Raw genomic sequence first — 12,831 nt, 5'->3', positions numbered from 1 at the left:
ATGTCCATCACCTGGTGGATAAAAAATGTATATGCATACAATGGGAAATTATTATCATAGAAAGAAATGAAGTACGAACACAGACCAGAACATAGGTGAACCTCAAAAACGTTATGCTGAATGAAACAAACCAGACACAAAAGGCCAAATAGCGTATGTTTCCATTCATGAGATGCCCAGAACAGGCACATCATCAGAGACAGAAAGTGGATGAGTGGCTGTCGACAGCATGGAGGGCATGGGAAGAGCCTGGGTAACTGCCTGAGGACACAGGATTTCTTTTGGGGGTGGATGAAAGCGTTCTGCAGTTAGACTGTGGTGGTGGTTGCACAGCTTTGTGAATACAGTAAAAAAACCACTAAATTGTATACTTTAGTTTTTCTTTAATGTTTATTTATTTTGAGAGAGAGAGAGAGGGAGAGGGAGAAGGAGAGGCAGAGAGAGAGAGAGGGAGAGGGAGAAGGAGAGGCAGAGAGAGAGAGAGGGAGAGGGAGAAGGAGAGGGAGAGAGAGACAGAGACAGAGAGAGAGAGAGAATCCCAAGCAGGCTCCGTGTTGGTGAGCGCAGAGCCCCATGCAGGACTTGATCTCATAAACCATGAGATCATGACCTGAGTCGAAATCAAGAGTCAGACATTTAACCTACTGAGCCACCCAAGGGCCCCTAAACTCTATACTTTACACAGTGGCTTAGCTGCTTAGAATGTTCTATAATTTACCAAAGAAATAAGATTTCAAAATATATCTGAATAAAATAATATTTTAAATTAGATGGGAGACAGGAAGTCCAGATACCTGGTGGAGATCAAGTGAAAAGAGAAGAGTAGACACTAGCTCAAGAGTGTGTGTGTGTGTGTGTGTGTACACACGCAGGTGCATGTGCATGATGGCTGAGAAAGGGACATGCTCTTCACTGGCTACGGAAAGAGGAGGAGGACACAGAAATTTCACTTTAGAGGGAAAGATTCTTTATTAAACAAGAACCCACCAATCCATTACCTAACTGGTGCCACTCTGGTTTTTTGCAACAACACCTTTTATGTTATGAGGTCTTCACTTATTTAATGTTTATTTATTTATTTTTGAGAGACAGAGAATGCGAGAGAGCGTGGGGGAGGAGCAGGGAGAGGGGAAGAGAGAGAATCCGAAGCAGGCTCCATGCAGTCAGCACAGAGCCCGACATGGGGCTCGAACCCACGAACTGTGAGATCATGACCTGACCTAAAATCAAGAGTTGGGGGGCGCCTGGGTGGCGCAGTCGGTTAAGCGTCCGACTTCAGCCAGGTCACGATCTCGCGGTCCGTGAGTTCGAGCCCCGCGTCGGGCTCTGGGCTGATGGCTCGGAGCCTGGAGCCTGTTTCCGATTCTGTGTCTCCCTCTCTCTCTGCCCCGCCCCCGTTCATGCTCTGTCTCTCTCTGTCCCAAAAATAAATAAACGTTGAAAAAAAAATTTTTTTAAATCAACAGTTGGACACTCAACCGACTGAGTCACCCAGGTGCCCTGGCCCTCATTTATTTTTAATGTTTGTAAGGCGGAACTTCTTTAGCTCTGGATCTGTGCTGTGTGAGCACTTTTAATGGGGTTAGCCCAAATCGAGATGTGCTAAGAGTGTAAAATACAGAACGGATTTCTACAGGAATGTGACACGAACCGCATTTGTTAAGTTTTGTAGGAGCCAATTAAAAAGTAAAAAGAAACAGGTGAAATTGATTTTAAGAGTGTATTTAATCTAACCTAATCTATCCAAAATATTATTTTACCATGTCATCAATATAAAGGTGCTAATGAAGGAAAGGAAATTGACAGACTGGATAATTTATCACTTACGACATGTTGTGATGACAACATCGCATTTCTTCAGTAAATCTCTCACCCACAGCCCAGTGCAGGGCGCTTGCCCACGCACAGGCATGTGCTGTTTCTTTAGTTCCATATTCATTTTACTAGGGCAAAACTTACATGAGCAAAACCTCTTATTCTTAATTCCACCCATAAGTAGTAAGGAATTAAGAAGAACTATGGTGAAACAAAAATGTGTGTAAGTGTGCAGGACCAGAGAAGCAGGACGGGCAGCTGTCAGGACGCTATTTATCCCCTTGACTGATGTTCCAAACAGATCTCATGCATGCAACTGTGTAAGCGAATCAAACCCACTTTCATTTCTTTTTAATTTTCTAAAATGTTTATTCATTTTTGAGAGAGAAAGAGACCACGTGTGTGCACGCAAGCGGGGAGGGGCAGAGAAAGGGGGGAACAAAGAATCTGAAGCGGGCTCTGCGCTGACAGCAGAGAGCCCGACGTGGGGCTCGAACTCAAGAACCTCGAGATCATGACCTGAGCTGAAGTTCGACGCTTAACCGACTGAACCACCCATGTACCTCAATAAAATCTACTTTTAGCACATTTCTGTTCCCAACATTTCAGGACTGCTTGTGCTGCATCACATGGCCTTCCATCCAGGTCTGTGGGGGTGGCAGGTGCATTCCAAAGAGGAATTTGAGTTAATCTCAAAGCAACCTTAGGGCCCCTGGCAACAGAAATTCCAGGGCCATGACTGCAAACACCCATCGCCCACCAGGGTCACGTGACTTCTTCTCTGACCATGTGGAAGAAACAGCAAAGCACACCGTGAAAACAGCCATTTTCACACTGCACAAAAGGCACATCGCTAGGAAGCTTATCATTTTTATCGTCTGACGGTTAACTTACATGCCCTTGTTTGTTTGGAGACAAATGGACCACCGGATCCTGCCGCATTAATCTCCCACTGGGGCTCTCTCGGAAAGCTGGCAGTACCTTTGATACTGCTGGGAGATGGCACGTTGGCTCTGGAATACAGCACAGGACATTACGGTGCGGGCACTAAATAGGTACAGGCACATGTTGACAAATGAAGACGGCTTGCCATTGCATTTCTCAGGTCACTGACCAGCAAACTCTGAATTTCAGCGATAAGCTTGTTGAGAGTTTACACGATAGACAGCATGTCAGAAACTAAGTGGCTGATGGGTAAAGCTTGCAGCTGGTGACAGTGTGTCACGTCATACACATTAGCATAGCCAAGTACCACCAAACCAAAGGCCATGAACAACGCGGCAAAGTTAGGAATCAACTTTTGGTTCTGGGGGAAAGTCGAGAATATATGGATTCAATTTATGAAATTCATTCATTGCAAAGTGTGGCTAACCTAGCTTGGTCTACATTACCTAGACAGGCATGGATGCAATCACGTGTTACTTACCATGACACTTTGGAAATATTTTACCTGTATATTCATGCTGCTCGAGGACAAAAGAATTGAAATCCTGAGGTCCTCTATAACTGTAAGCTAAGCACAACAGAAAAGACACACAGCAACTAGTTTACTTAAGACAATTGCTTCCTTTTGGACTCCAAGCTGGCGTTCAAGATGGGGTTCCAAAGGTAAAGGCTAAGCGATTTAGCTGCTTTAACACACCGGTAGCTAACAGCAACAATTCTGGACTTCTGCAGCACCATTGCTAAACGTAAAGGACTGGGCAACATACTCTATGACTCTGACTCTCAACCATTTCCAAAAGCAGAGGCAGAGAAATGAAATCTACTGAGATGGGTGTGCCAATTAAGCTCAACTCCTCCTCTCCACTGGGGTACCAGTTTGTAACACACTGATGTACAAAGACAGGTAGGTCTGCTAGCAAATGAGAATCTCCTCAGCCTTTTCAATCAGTGACCTGAAAGTCGTTACGGCGTTTTGTTCTTACAAGGTCGGCCCTTTATACACTCAATAGAGTACGCTGAGTAATGAGAACGGAACAACTGTTTTTCTTGATTTCTCCCTGGCATGGGTTATACCAACCAAGCCCCAGATTCCATCTGACGTGCCAATTCGAGAAAGCTAGGTTATTCCTCTGGAATCGTGGAACGTAAAAAATTAGAAAAAATTTATTCTAACATTTTATTTGAAGCCTTCGATACTGGACGGTGAAAGGCCACCAGTTGGTGTAAAGGTTTCTCTGGCAGGTTCTGGGGTATCTTACCAAAGTCATATCTTACTAACAGGATGGAACAATGTGTTGAAAAGATTCATTAGATTCATTGATATTAATTTCAGAGCCTTATCTATTAAGAGTGGGATGCCACCAAAACGAAAGTAGATGCAAGGGAGAAAAGACTGGAGGGAGGTTTATGTGAGCGAATGAATACAGGTCTAGGACGAGCCTCATAATTACCCTTTCCAGTCCCAAGATACCTTTTCATTCCCCATATGACTTCACATGAGTGGGAAGTGTGGCACTGAACGTTGCACAAAGGGCTTGCTGGCAGCTTTGTTCAAAGCCTGCACTAGGAGCCAAAAAAAGCTGCTAAAGTCATGTTGAAGCAGGGATCCTTTCCACATGTGTCGTTACCATCTCAACAGTATCAAAACATATGGGATTAAAAACATTCTGTCAAGAGCGGAGCAGCAGATCGGAAAATGCTCAGGTTTTGTGTGGTGGGGGTGGGTGCCGTGAGAGTGGGTAATGACAGATGGCTTCAGTAACAAGGCACATCTCACTGAAGTTACTGGAACAAAGCAGATCTCAGAACCTGAGAATTACATTTCTCTTCCTCAATTCCTGTCTTAGCTAAATATGTCTTCATTCCTTTCTACGATGACGATGACGGTCAGTGTATTTACGGGGGATAGTCATTAAAACAGAACAAACAATGCGTTTGCAAAGATAAAAAGATGGGTCTTTGCCTTAAAAGTTTACCCTTTTCTGCCCTGAAATTCACTTCTTTTTACCCCACACTGATGGTAATGCTACTAGAGATAAGATAAAGGGGGGAAAAAAGCCCACCCAACGGTCTAGATTCAAGTCCCTGATGTACCAGCTGTACTGAGGCTAACTCCCTGGCTACTGTTTTGAAACCCAGTCTTATTTCATGGGAAAATTTTGTTGCAGCAACTAGTGTTCCAGTGTCCCCGTAGAACAACTGCATGTAGGGAGAGAAAGGGCTGTGCCAGAAATCCAAATGAAGCCTCACTAATGCACATCTTTCCCATCCAGCTGTTTTATGCTGCTAAGACATGTCCTCAGCTGACAGCTTAATAGCAGAGACCCGGCGGGGTGGGGGGGTGGATACCACAGGAGGGAGGAGAGAGATCCTAACCAAGCTACATATGTGACTGAACAACAATTCCATCTCTTTCCCACTTTGTACAGTTTTTTTTTTTTTTTTTTTTTTTTTTAACTTGACATCAAGAATACCAACGAGTCTCTAAGGGCACTTATACTAGGCAAAAACAAACAAACAAGCAAGGGTCAAGGGAGATGCTTAGGACACATGTGGTTTGGCAGTCTGGCATTTTAATCTCGGTGCTGAAAGTAATTCCTATGTCCTTTCTATTTTTAAACTGGGGGCCACTTAGAATTCCTGGACTTTCCTCTCACGTCTTATTTGCTGCCCTCACTTATACATAATCGAACTGACACTTAGTTCTCAATCACATTTGTTAACCAAGGCTGTCTTCTACAACGGAATGCTTTAAGGACGTCATCAAGAGGTGGCCAAAGTCGCCTCGGTGTAATAGCAACTTGCTTCTCGGAGGAGTTAGTCACTTACCCATCTGGTCAGCAATGCTATCCTCACTTCTTTGCCAGCTGGGTGTAGATTTCCCGCTGCCACCAATATCTGACTGGGTGTTCTGCCTGTCGATGGAGGCTGGGGATCTGCGGCTTACTCCAAACCTGTGGCAATTCCCCCAAACAAAGGCAAAGACGACATCAGGGACCTCAGCCATCAGGGGAAGACAGTCCTGGGTGTAATGAACTGAATTCTAGTGACAGGCACTACCAGTTTTGTTTACGTGTTGGCATTTGTACACTCAGGCTTATGCACACGTACTCAGGGGCCGGAGCTGTGTGTGTTAGGGTCAACATACATCACTCTGTTTAAGAAAGGTACGTATGCTCGGTATATACACTGTAAACAAGGGCAGGAGACGTTAGCATCGAGCTAACCTAAGAAATATAGAATAGGAAACCCAAATTTTCTAGCCCACGTGTAGCCAAGCTTGGACTGTCATTCACAGGCAAGGGAAAGGCTTCCCAGTCCTAATGTTGCGTGGACATCTTCTAAGTGGAATATGTCAGGGGTTTCTCTGAACTCAGTGAGCTGCTAAGTCACTAAGTCATTCATTCCTGGAACAAGTATTTTCTGAGCATTTGCTCTAAGGTCTGAAAGATAAAGACTACTATCATTTACGTTGCAGAGTGACCACTTCTGAATTGTATATATTTTAAATTGCCTTTTGGGAAGGGCAATTTGGAAGTAGGTAAACTGGCATACATAAAGGCAAATGTCTATTTCTGGAAAGAACAGTTAACTATTTCATGAGCCAGTTTTATTTTGCCCTGTGCAGAATAATAATATGTGCCTAATTAAAGCATATGCCTTGATTAGCAATATCGGCAAAGTAAATACCGACTGAGCCCAGGAAAAAAGGCTGAGAATGTAAAATTCAAGGACTTACGTGGACATTTATAAATTTGTGTGTGGTTACTAATGAGCTTATGAGTAATCGACATGATAGAAGATTAACAGCCTGGAATGACGGATGCTTACAATACGTGTCTTATTTGCCACAGACTGATAAACACATGGAGAGAAGTAGCAAGTTATACACGGTAAGAGAAAGAGACCAGGAGGAGGGAGGTCTGGATCTGAGTTCCAGCCCCCCACCCAAAGTCTCGATTTATTTGTTAAATGGCAGTTCCATTATATGGATCTGGGGAGAAGGACCTATATAAAAGCATTTGCGAAGCAGAGAAAGCTGTAACATTAACCCGCTATAACCTCCTCCTAGCTACTTCTGCACAATGACCATTGTTTACAAACTCAGTCATAAGCCTTGCTAAACAAAGTTACCTCCATTATGATAAACAAGAAACTTGATTTACAAAAATTTCAGCAAAAGGTGCTCATTTAATAAAAAAGGGGGGGGAGGAGTGGTTCCTACAAAGACTGTGTGTGGATTTCAGTTCTGCCTTTCCTGTAAGCTGGAAGAAAATGGCTAAAACTGTTTGCATCTTTGTATGTATTTATTACTTATGCAATAATGCTTATTTTCATTAACAATAACAGCAAAGGGTGGTGGGGACGAGTCACTAATTATGATCTTTGCCATCTCCTCCCTAAGTAGGGTCCTCATTAAGCTCATATCTTCCAACTGGCCCTATGATTTTATTCTAAATTTTCAATAAATGAAGACATGTCCACAAAAGCACAGAGATAAAAGTTAAATATGAATTCTAATCTTGTTCTTCCTTTTTGGTAGCAGTGGAAACTAAATTAAAACCTCTGGATTTAAAGTCAAATGCTTTTCTGGCCATCTGGTTGTATGTATGTATGTATGCATTTATTTAATGTTTATTTTTGAGAGAGAGAGAGAGAGCACGAGCAGAGGAGGGGCAGAGAGAGAGGAGGACACAGAATCAGAAGCAGTCTCCAGGCTCTGAGCCCGACGTGGGGCTCGAACTCACAAACCACAAGATCATGACCTGAGCCTAAGTTGGAAGCTTAACTGACTGAACCACCCAGTCGCCCCTATTTTTTTTTTTTTTTTTTAATCTGGCTGTTTGGTTTTAAATGAATGACAAAGTAAGGCTGTCCTTAAATCCTGCCTTGAAAAGCATGTATCATCTGGCTGATACTTGAGGCACATTCAGTGACCACGAACTCTAACTCATGAGCTGGCCCATGGCTCTCCAGAGCAGGCTCACAGCCTGTCCTCATCATGGGCTGGAAACTTCTTCTCTACAACTTTTACTGGTCTCAGTTGCCTTCATGGACAAGCTTCCTCCCTCATATACGAGTGCTGGAAGAAAGCTGTAGTGGCCTGCCTACCTCTGTCTGTGCTTCTCGCCTTCAGGCTGTACACCCTCAGTTATGCTTCCCACCGTGATCTCCAAGCTCTTCCATTTACCCAGGTCATCCCTCCCTCTGCCACGATCTGCCTCATCAACTTTGCTCAAAGCGTGTGGCCCGAAAATACATCTCCAAGGATGGTAGAATAGACTCTATGTCTTTTCAACAGTGTTGTTTCCTACCTATCTCTCGTTTCCATACCAAACTGGTGCAGGTGCTTTCTCCCCCACATGTAAGTGCAGTGGGCATTACTAGTCACCCTGTTACCTCTCAGCTGATCTGGGTGGTCTCAGTACCCCCACACCAGGGAGTGGGCAGGCACGCCCTGCACACAGGCAATCACTGGGCCCACGGAAGCGGAGGGAGGAGGACAAGTGAGCAGATCACACTTGTGGACAACCGCTGTGTACTGATCTGATGTACTGGTGTTACTCCACGCTTCTGAGCTTCTTGAAGTTTAGTATTAATGGGTTTGCAGCAGGCTACATACACTCCTGCCTCATGGTCAACTCGTACACCCCTATTTTTACTGGGCTAAGTTGTAGAGTAGACGTGATCATCTTTCTCTTGAAAAGAGTAACTTTAGAATCCAACCTGGCCCGCGGGCAGTGCATGTGAATCAGACAATGGACAGTCTCTTGGGTCACTGATATATGCAAAAAGTGCCGGGGATCCAGACTAAAGAACCGTATCATTACCTTCTCGTCAAAGATCACCCCAGGTAAAAAAGATGTTATACAGTATGGCAAATATCATGGGTAACCTCACAAACAAGGGAAAATTCCTCACCACCACCTACAGTCGGGTTAGTGTCACACATCAGGTTGAAGAATTACCACCTTACTGAAAACACTGTGTAGGGTGGGCACTGGAACCATGTTTCTGACATTTAATATTCACCAAAACACTAAGGTTTCGGCTTACATTTTTGGTATACGTTTAAAGCGTACCCCAGTCATAAGAAAACTGCTTTTGTTGTCGTTGTGAGCTCATTTATATTTTATTGTTGTACTAACACTAAAGTTGCAGCGGGTTCTTATTTTTGAAGGAAAAGCAGGCCATTTAAATTCTACTAATTGAAACAAGGAATAGATTGGTTAGGACTTGTGGTATGGTAATGATAATAATACTTAACTCATAAAACCTTTTGCAGGAACTCATGAATGAGAGATACATTTTTTTTTTCTAATTGTCACTGAAGTAAATAAGACATGTGCATTTTAGATATACTACCCAGGGAATCTTGTGGAGGACCCCGCGATGCAGGAGGGGCAAGCATATTGTGTAGTGGTTTTATTACCTACTTTCTTCTAATATAAATATTTAGCATCAACAACAAAAAAATCATACTTAATAGCTGTAAAAACCAACAAAATGCTATAGGATAAAAAAAATACCCATTATGAAGGTATTCTTAGTAAGCCTGACTATTTTGTAACATGGAAAAATCTCAAAAAAGTAACCAAATCATGTGTGCGTTTGTTAAAAATGTATTTGGGGGAAAACTCAGAATAGAAACATGGGTTTTTATAAATGCCTCACATTTGATTTTCAAACGGTTTTGGGTTCTCCCCAGAGAGACACCCCAGCAGGAAGTCTCTGACAGTTCTTTGACTCTTGCTCTGGGCAAAGGTGGCATGTGTGGGTCACGTAACATTTTGCTGCTAATTACTTCCCAACTTCTAGTCGGTTGGGGTCTGTTTTTGTTTTTGTTTTCCTTTCTTTTTAGTGGCCTCTCAAATCAGGTACATTTAGCCTTCAGTCTGTATGTCTTGTCAGAGGCAAACAGTTACCTTTGGGTGTTTCGTGTTTTCGAAAGAGATGAGAAACAACAACCAACCACAGGCCGAGATTGCAGAAGCCTTTGAAAGTGTGAGAAAAATAATTTTAAGTTTCGAACAGGATGATGGTTCCCCCTACTCTAACAGCCACACAAACTCCAGCCAGTGCAAGAAGCATGCTCCCGAGTGTGCTTCAGAGGAAGTGACAAAATCTGTGCCGTAAGACTAGGACAGGCACGCGACTGCAGAAAGTGATGCAGTCTGATTTCTTTGTTTGGGCCTTGGAGGCTAGAGAAGGATGAAGAAACCACTTCCTGAGAAGTGGTTTGAAGCAGACATTAAAACATCTTCTATTGACCGCATTCCCCCTTTGGCTCCTCCTTTGTAGATGGGTCAAGGCACGTCTGAGTCACAGGTGAAAGGCAGCGATGGGGGGCAGGGGTCGTGCGGAGGGGCAAGGGCACACCTACCCTTCGGGCATGGACTTCTGCCGGTAAGTGCCTCCGCCAGAGCCCGTCTCGCTGGATGACGACAGGTTGCTAGGGGAGTTCCGGCACTGCTGGGACCTCGCAAGGGCCATGGAGGAGACCGTCACGTAGATGTCTGAGCCAGGAGACAGCCTGCGAGAGCAAACCAAAAATATGCAGTCAGTCCAAGGGGAAGTCCCGAGGCAATGCACCACGGATAATATCCTACCAATGCGACAGAGAAAGCGACTTCGTGGAGATAGTGAAAATGAGGCCAGCTGGAAGCCTACAAAAGAAACTTCTCCATAAAACTACTCCCTTAGGAACAGCTGGAAAATGGCTTTGAAGGTGGGGGGGTGGTGTGGGGTGAGGGGACATCAAAAATAATGGGGAAAAAACAACATGTATGTTTCCAAAAGCTGCCAAAATTCATTGGGCTGAATTGATTGTGCAGTTTCCTAGAATGGCAGTGCAGAGGATAACTGAGCCCCAGTGACATTAACATAGCAATTAATTCCAATTTTTCACACTGGTTCTCCCAGAGTCAAGGACCACACTGAGACCGGTGCATTCTCCGCGTCTTTGTCTTGGGGTGTTGTTACTCCAAGTCTGGAATGAATATTCCGATTTTGCTATTTGGTATTTGTAAATGTGGCTGAGCATCACCATATAAAAACCTCCAACAGCAAAAAAAAAAATGTCTAGAACGTCAGTTGTTGAACTTCTGCGATGTCCCAGCAGAGGTGTGTGCTCTGCAGATGGTCACCCTGCTGACTGGCTCTGGGGACAGAAACCAGAGCTCTGTCATCAGGACAGACACAGACTTTGTCCTTTGCCTCCTCTGTTCCAGTAGATAATAGGGCAACCCCGGGGACATCAGTAAGTGAAGCTGGCACCTGTGACTGGGGGTAACCTACATCTTCCTACTGATGTTTTGGTTCAGAGGGAACGCTGGCACAAATCCCTCGACTCCTGTGGCAGGGCAGGTCACTTCTGTGCAAGAGCGGAGTGAGAGGAATCGAAGTCACTCGTTCGGTAAGCCAAGCCTCTTGGTTGTAAATCCACCACTCAGTGTTAAAAGACTCGTGGTCCCCCAGAGCAGGCCGGGTTTTCTTTTCTTACCAGGACAGCTTGCAATGGGTCTGCACAGTCAATGCTTTCACATGAAAAGCCATCTTTTTACCCAAACTAAAGTTCTGAAGCCTGGCTACGGAACCCGATCCACTGAAACCCAGAATTTTCCAACAGCGAACCTGTGTGCCTTCTGGAGCAGGGCAGAATAGGGTTTCAGGTTCGGGAAGTTGACAGAGGGGTTAACAGAATCCCAACAAGAAGCTTTTCTCACAGAGAAAGGATGAGGACAGATGCTGAAATTATAACTCTCAAATCCTTCTATACCCAAGAGGCGGGTCTGACTTGAGAATCCAGATCTCTCCGCTCTGCCACAAACCCAGAATCTCCAGCTGTCTCCTAGACATCTCCACTGAACAGCCTCGATAGCAGCTCAAATTAAACCTCATCAAACCTAACAGGTTTTTCCATTCCCCCGCCCAGCCCTCGAAACCTGCTCCTCCTGTATTTGTTATCTCAGGCTGAACACCTTGAAACCATCTCCCCTGTCCCTTTCCTCATCTTCCATGTCAACTCCTCTAATTAAGTTCAACTTTTGATGAGTAGAAGCTGTGTGTCAGGCACCCTGGGTGCTGGTCTGGACAACACACAGACTAAGAAGTTAACTGGTCTTCAACCTGCTGATTGTCCTCCAAACTCCCTCATCTCTAGCCTGGATCAGCACACCTGGGCCCTAACTGGTCTTCAAAGTCTAGGCTCTGCTTACCCCATCTGAAGCCATCCCACATGCTTCTCCATAGCTTCCCTTTGCCTCCAGAATAGACCACCGAATGTCTGGCCCCCTCTTCCAGGCCTTGGACCGTCTTGTTCAAGTCCCTCCCCCTCTCCACGCCTTCTTCCTGTCTCCCTGCCCCCTACATTCTAGACACATTCAGTGTGCCCCTATTCTCAAACTCAGCTACCAAATGCATACCTTTACTCATCTTGCCCTCTCTGCCTCTCTTCCCCCTTTCTTACATAATGTCCTTTTTCTCTGAGGCTTAATTCCAACATCATATCCCTGAATTCACAGATTAATTAGAACCTCCTTGAGTCCCACATGGTCTGTTCTTTGCACCATTACATAGCACAACCTTTAGCACAGTTTTATGTGTGTCTATCTCCACAACTAGATTTGCTTCTTAAGGGGCAGGACTGAGACTTCCTTATCTTTACAGCTCTGACTGCTTAATACATGTTTGTGGAATGAAGGAGAACATCAGCAGTGCGGGTGGGTTCAGATTAAGGGCCCACAGTGGGGCACCTGGGTGGCTCAGCCGGTTAAGCGTCTGACTCTTGATTTCGGCGCAGGTCGTGATCCCACGGTCTGTGGGTTTGAGCCCCACACTGTCAGTGCAGAGCCTGCTTGGGATTCTTTCTCTCCCTCTCTCTCTGCCCATCTCCCGCTCAGTCTCTCTCTTTCAAAATAAACAGACGTTACAAAGAAGAAGAAGGAAGAAGAAGAAGGGCCAATAGTGACGTCAGCTGCCCACGCCAGGGGTTCCACTAATGGTGGGTCTGTATCAGTTGAAAAACAGTTGGCTGCTAATAATAAAGTACCAAAATTAGTGGATACTATA

General features: G+C 44.7%; 1 protein-coding gene across 16 annotated transcripts in view; it reads right to left on the bottom strand.

Annotated features, from left to right (window-relative positions):
* SIPA1L1 (signal induced proliferation associated 1 like 1) overlaps positions 1-12,831 on the bottom strand; it is a 368,796-nt gene that overhangs the window by 37,028 nt on the left and 318,937 nt on the right. For 11 of the 16 annotated variants that reach the window (XM_043556489.1, XM_043556499.1, XM_043556493.1 and 8 more), the window contains 4 exons: positions 10,145-10,294; positions 5,590-5,714; positions 3,266-3,328; positions 2,710-2,828 (listed from right to left, as the gene is read on the bottom strand). In XM_043556489.1, coding sequence (XP_043412424.1) covers positions 2,710-2,828; positions 3,266-3,328; positions 5,590-5,714; positions 10,145-10,294 — 457 coding nt within the window. The remainder of the gene's footprint in view (positions 1-2,709; positions 2,829-3,265; positions 3,329-5,589; positions 5,715-10,144; positions 10,295-12,831) is intronic. The other 5 variants (XM_043556501.1, XM_043556504.1, XM_043556502.1 and 2 more) reach the window with 1 other exon arrangement.

This window comes from Prionailurus bengalensis, chromosome B3, assembly GCF_016509475.1.
Source record: "Prionailurus bengalensis isolate Pbe53 chromosome B3, Fcat_Pben_1.1_paternal_pri, whole genome shotgun sequence".
NCBI lineage: Eukaryota > Metazoa > Chordata > Mammalia > Carnivora > Felidae > Prionailurus > Prionailurus bengalensis.
Note: the sequence above shows the minus strand (reverse complement) of the source record. Positions and strands in the feature narration are given on the sequence as shown.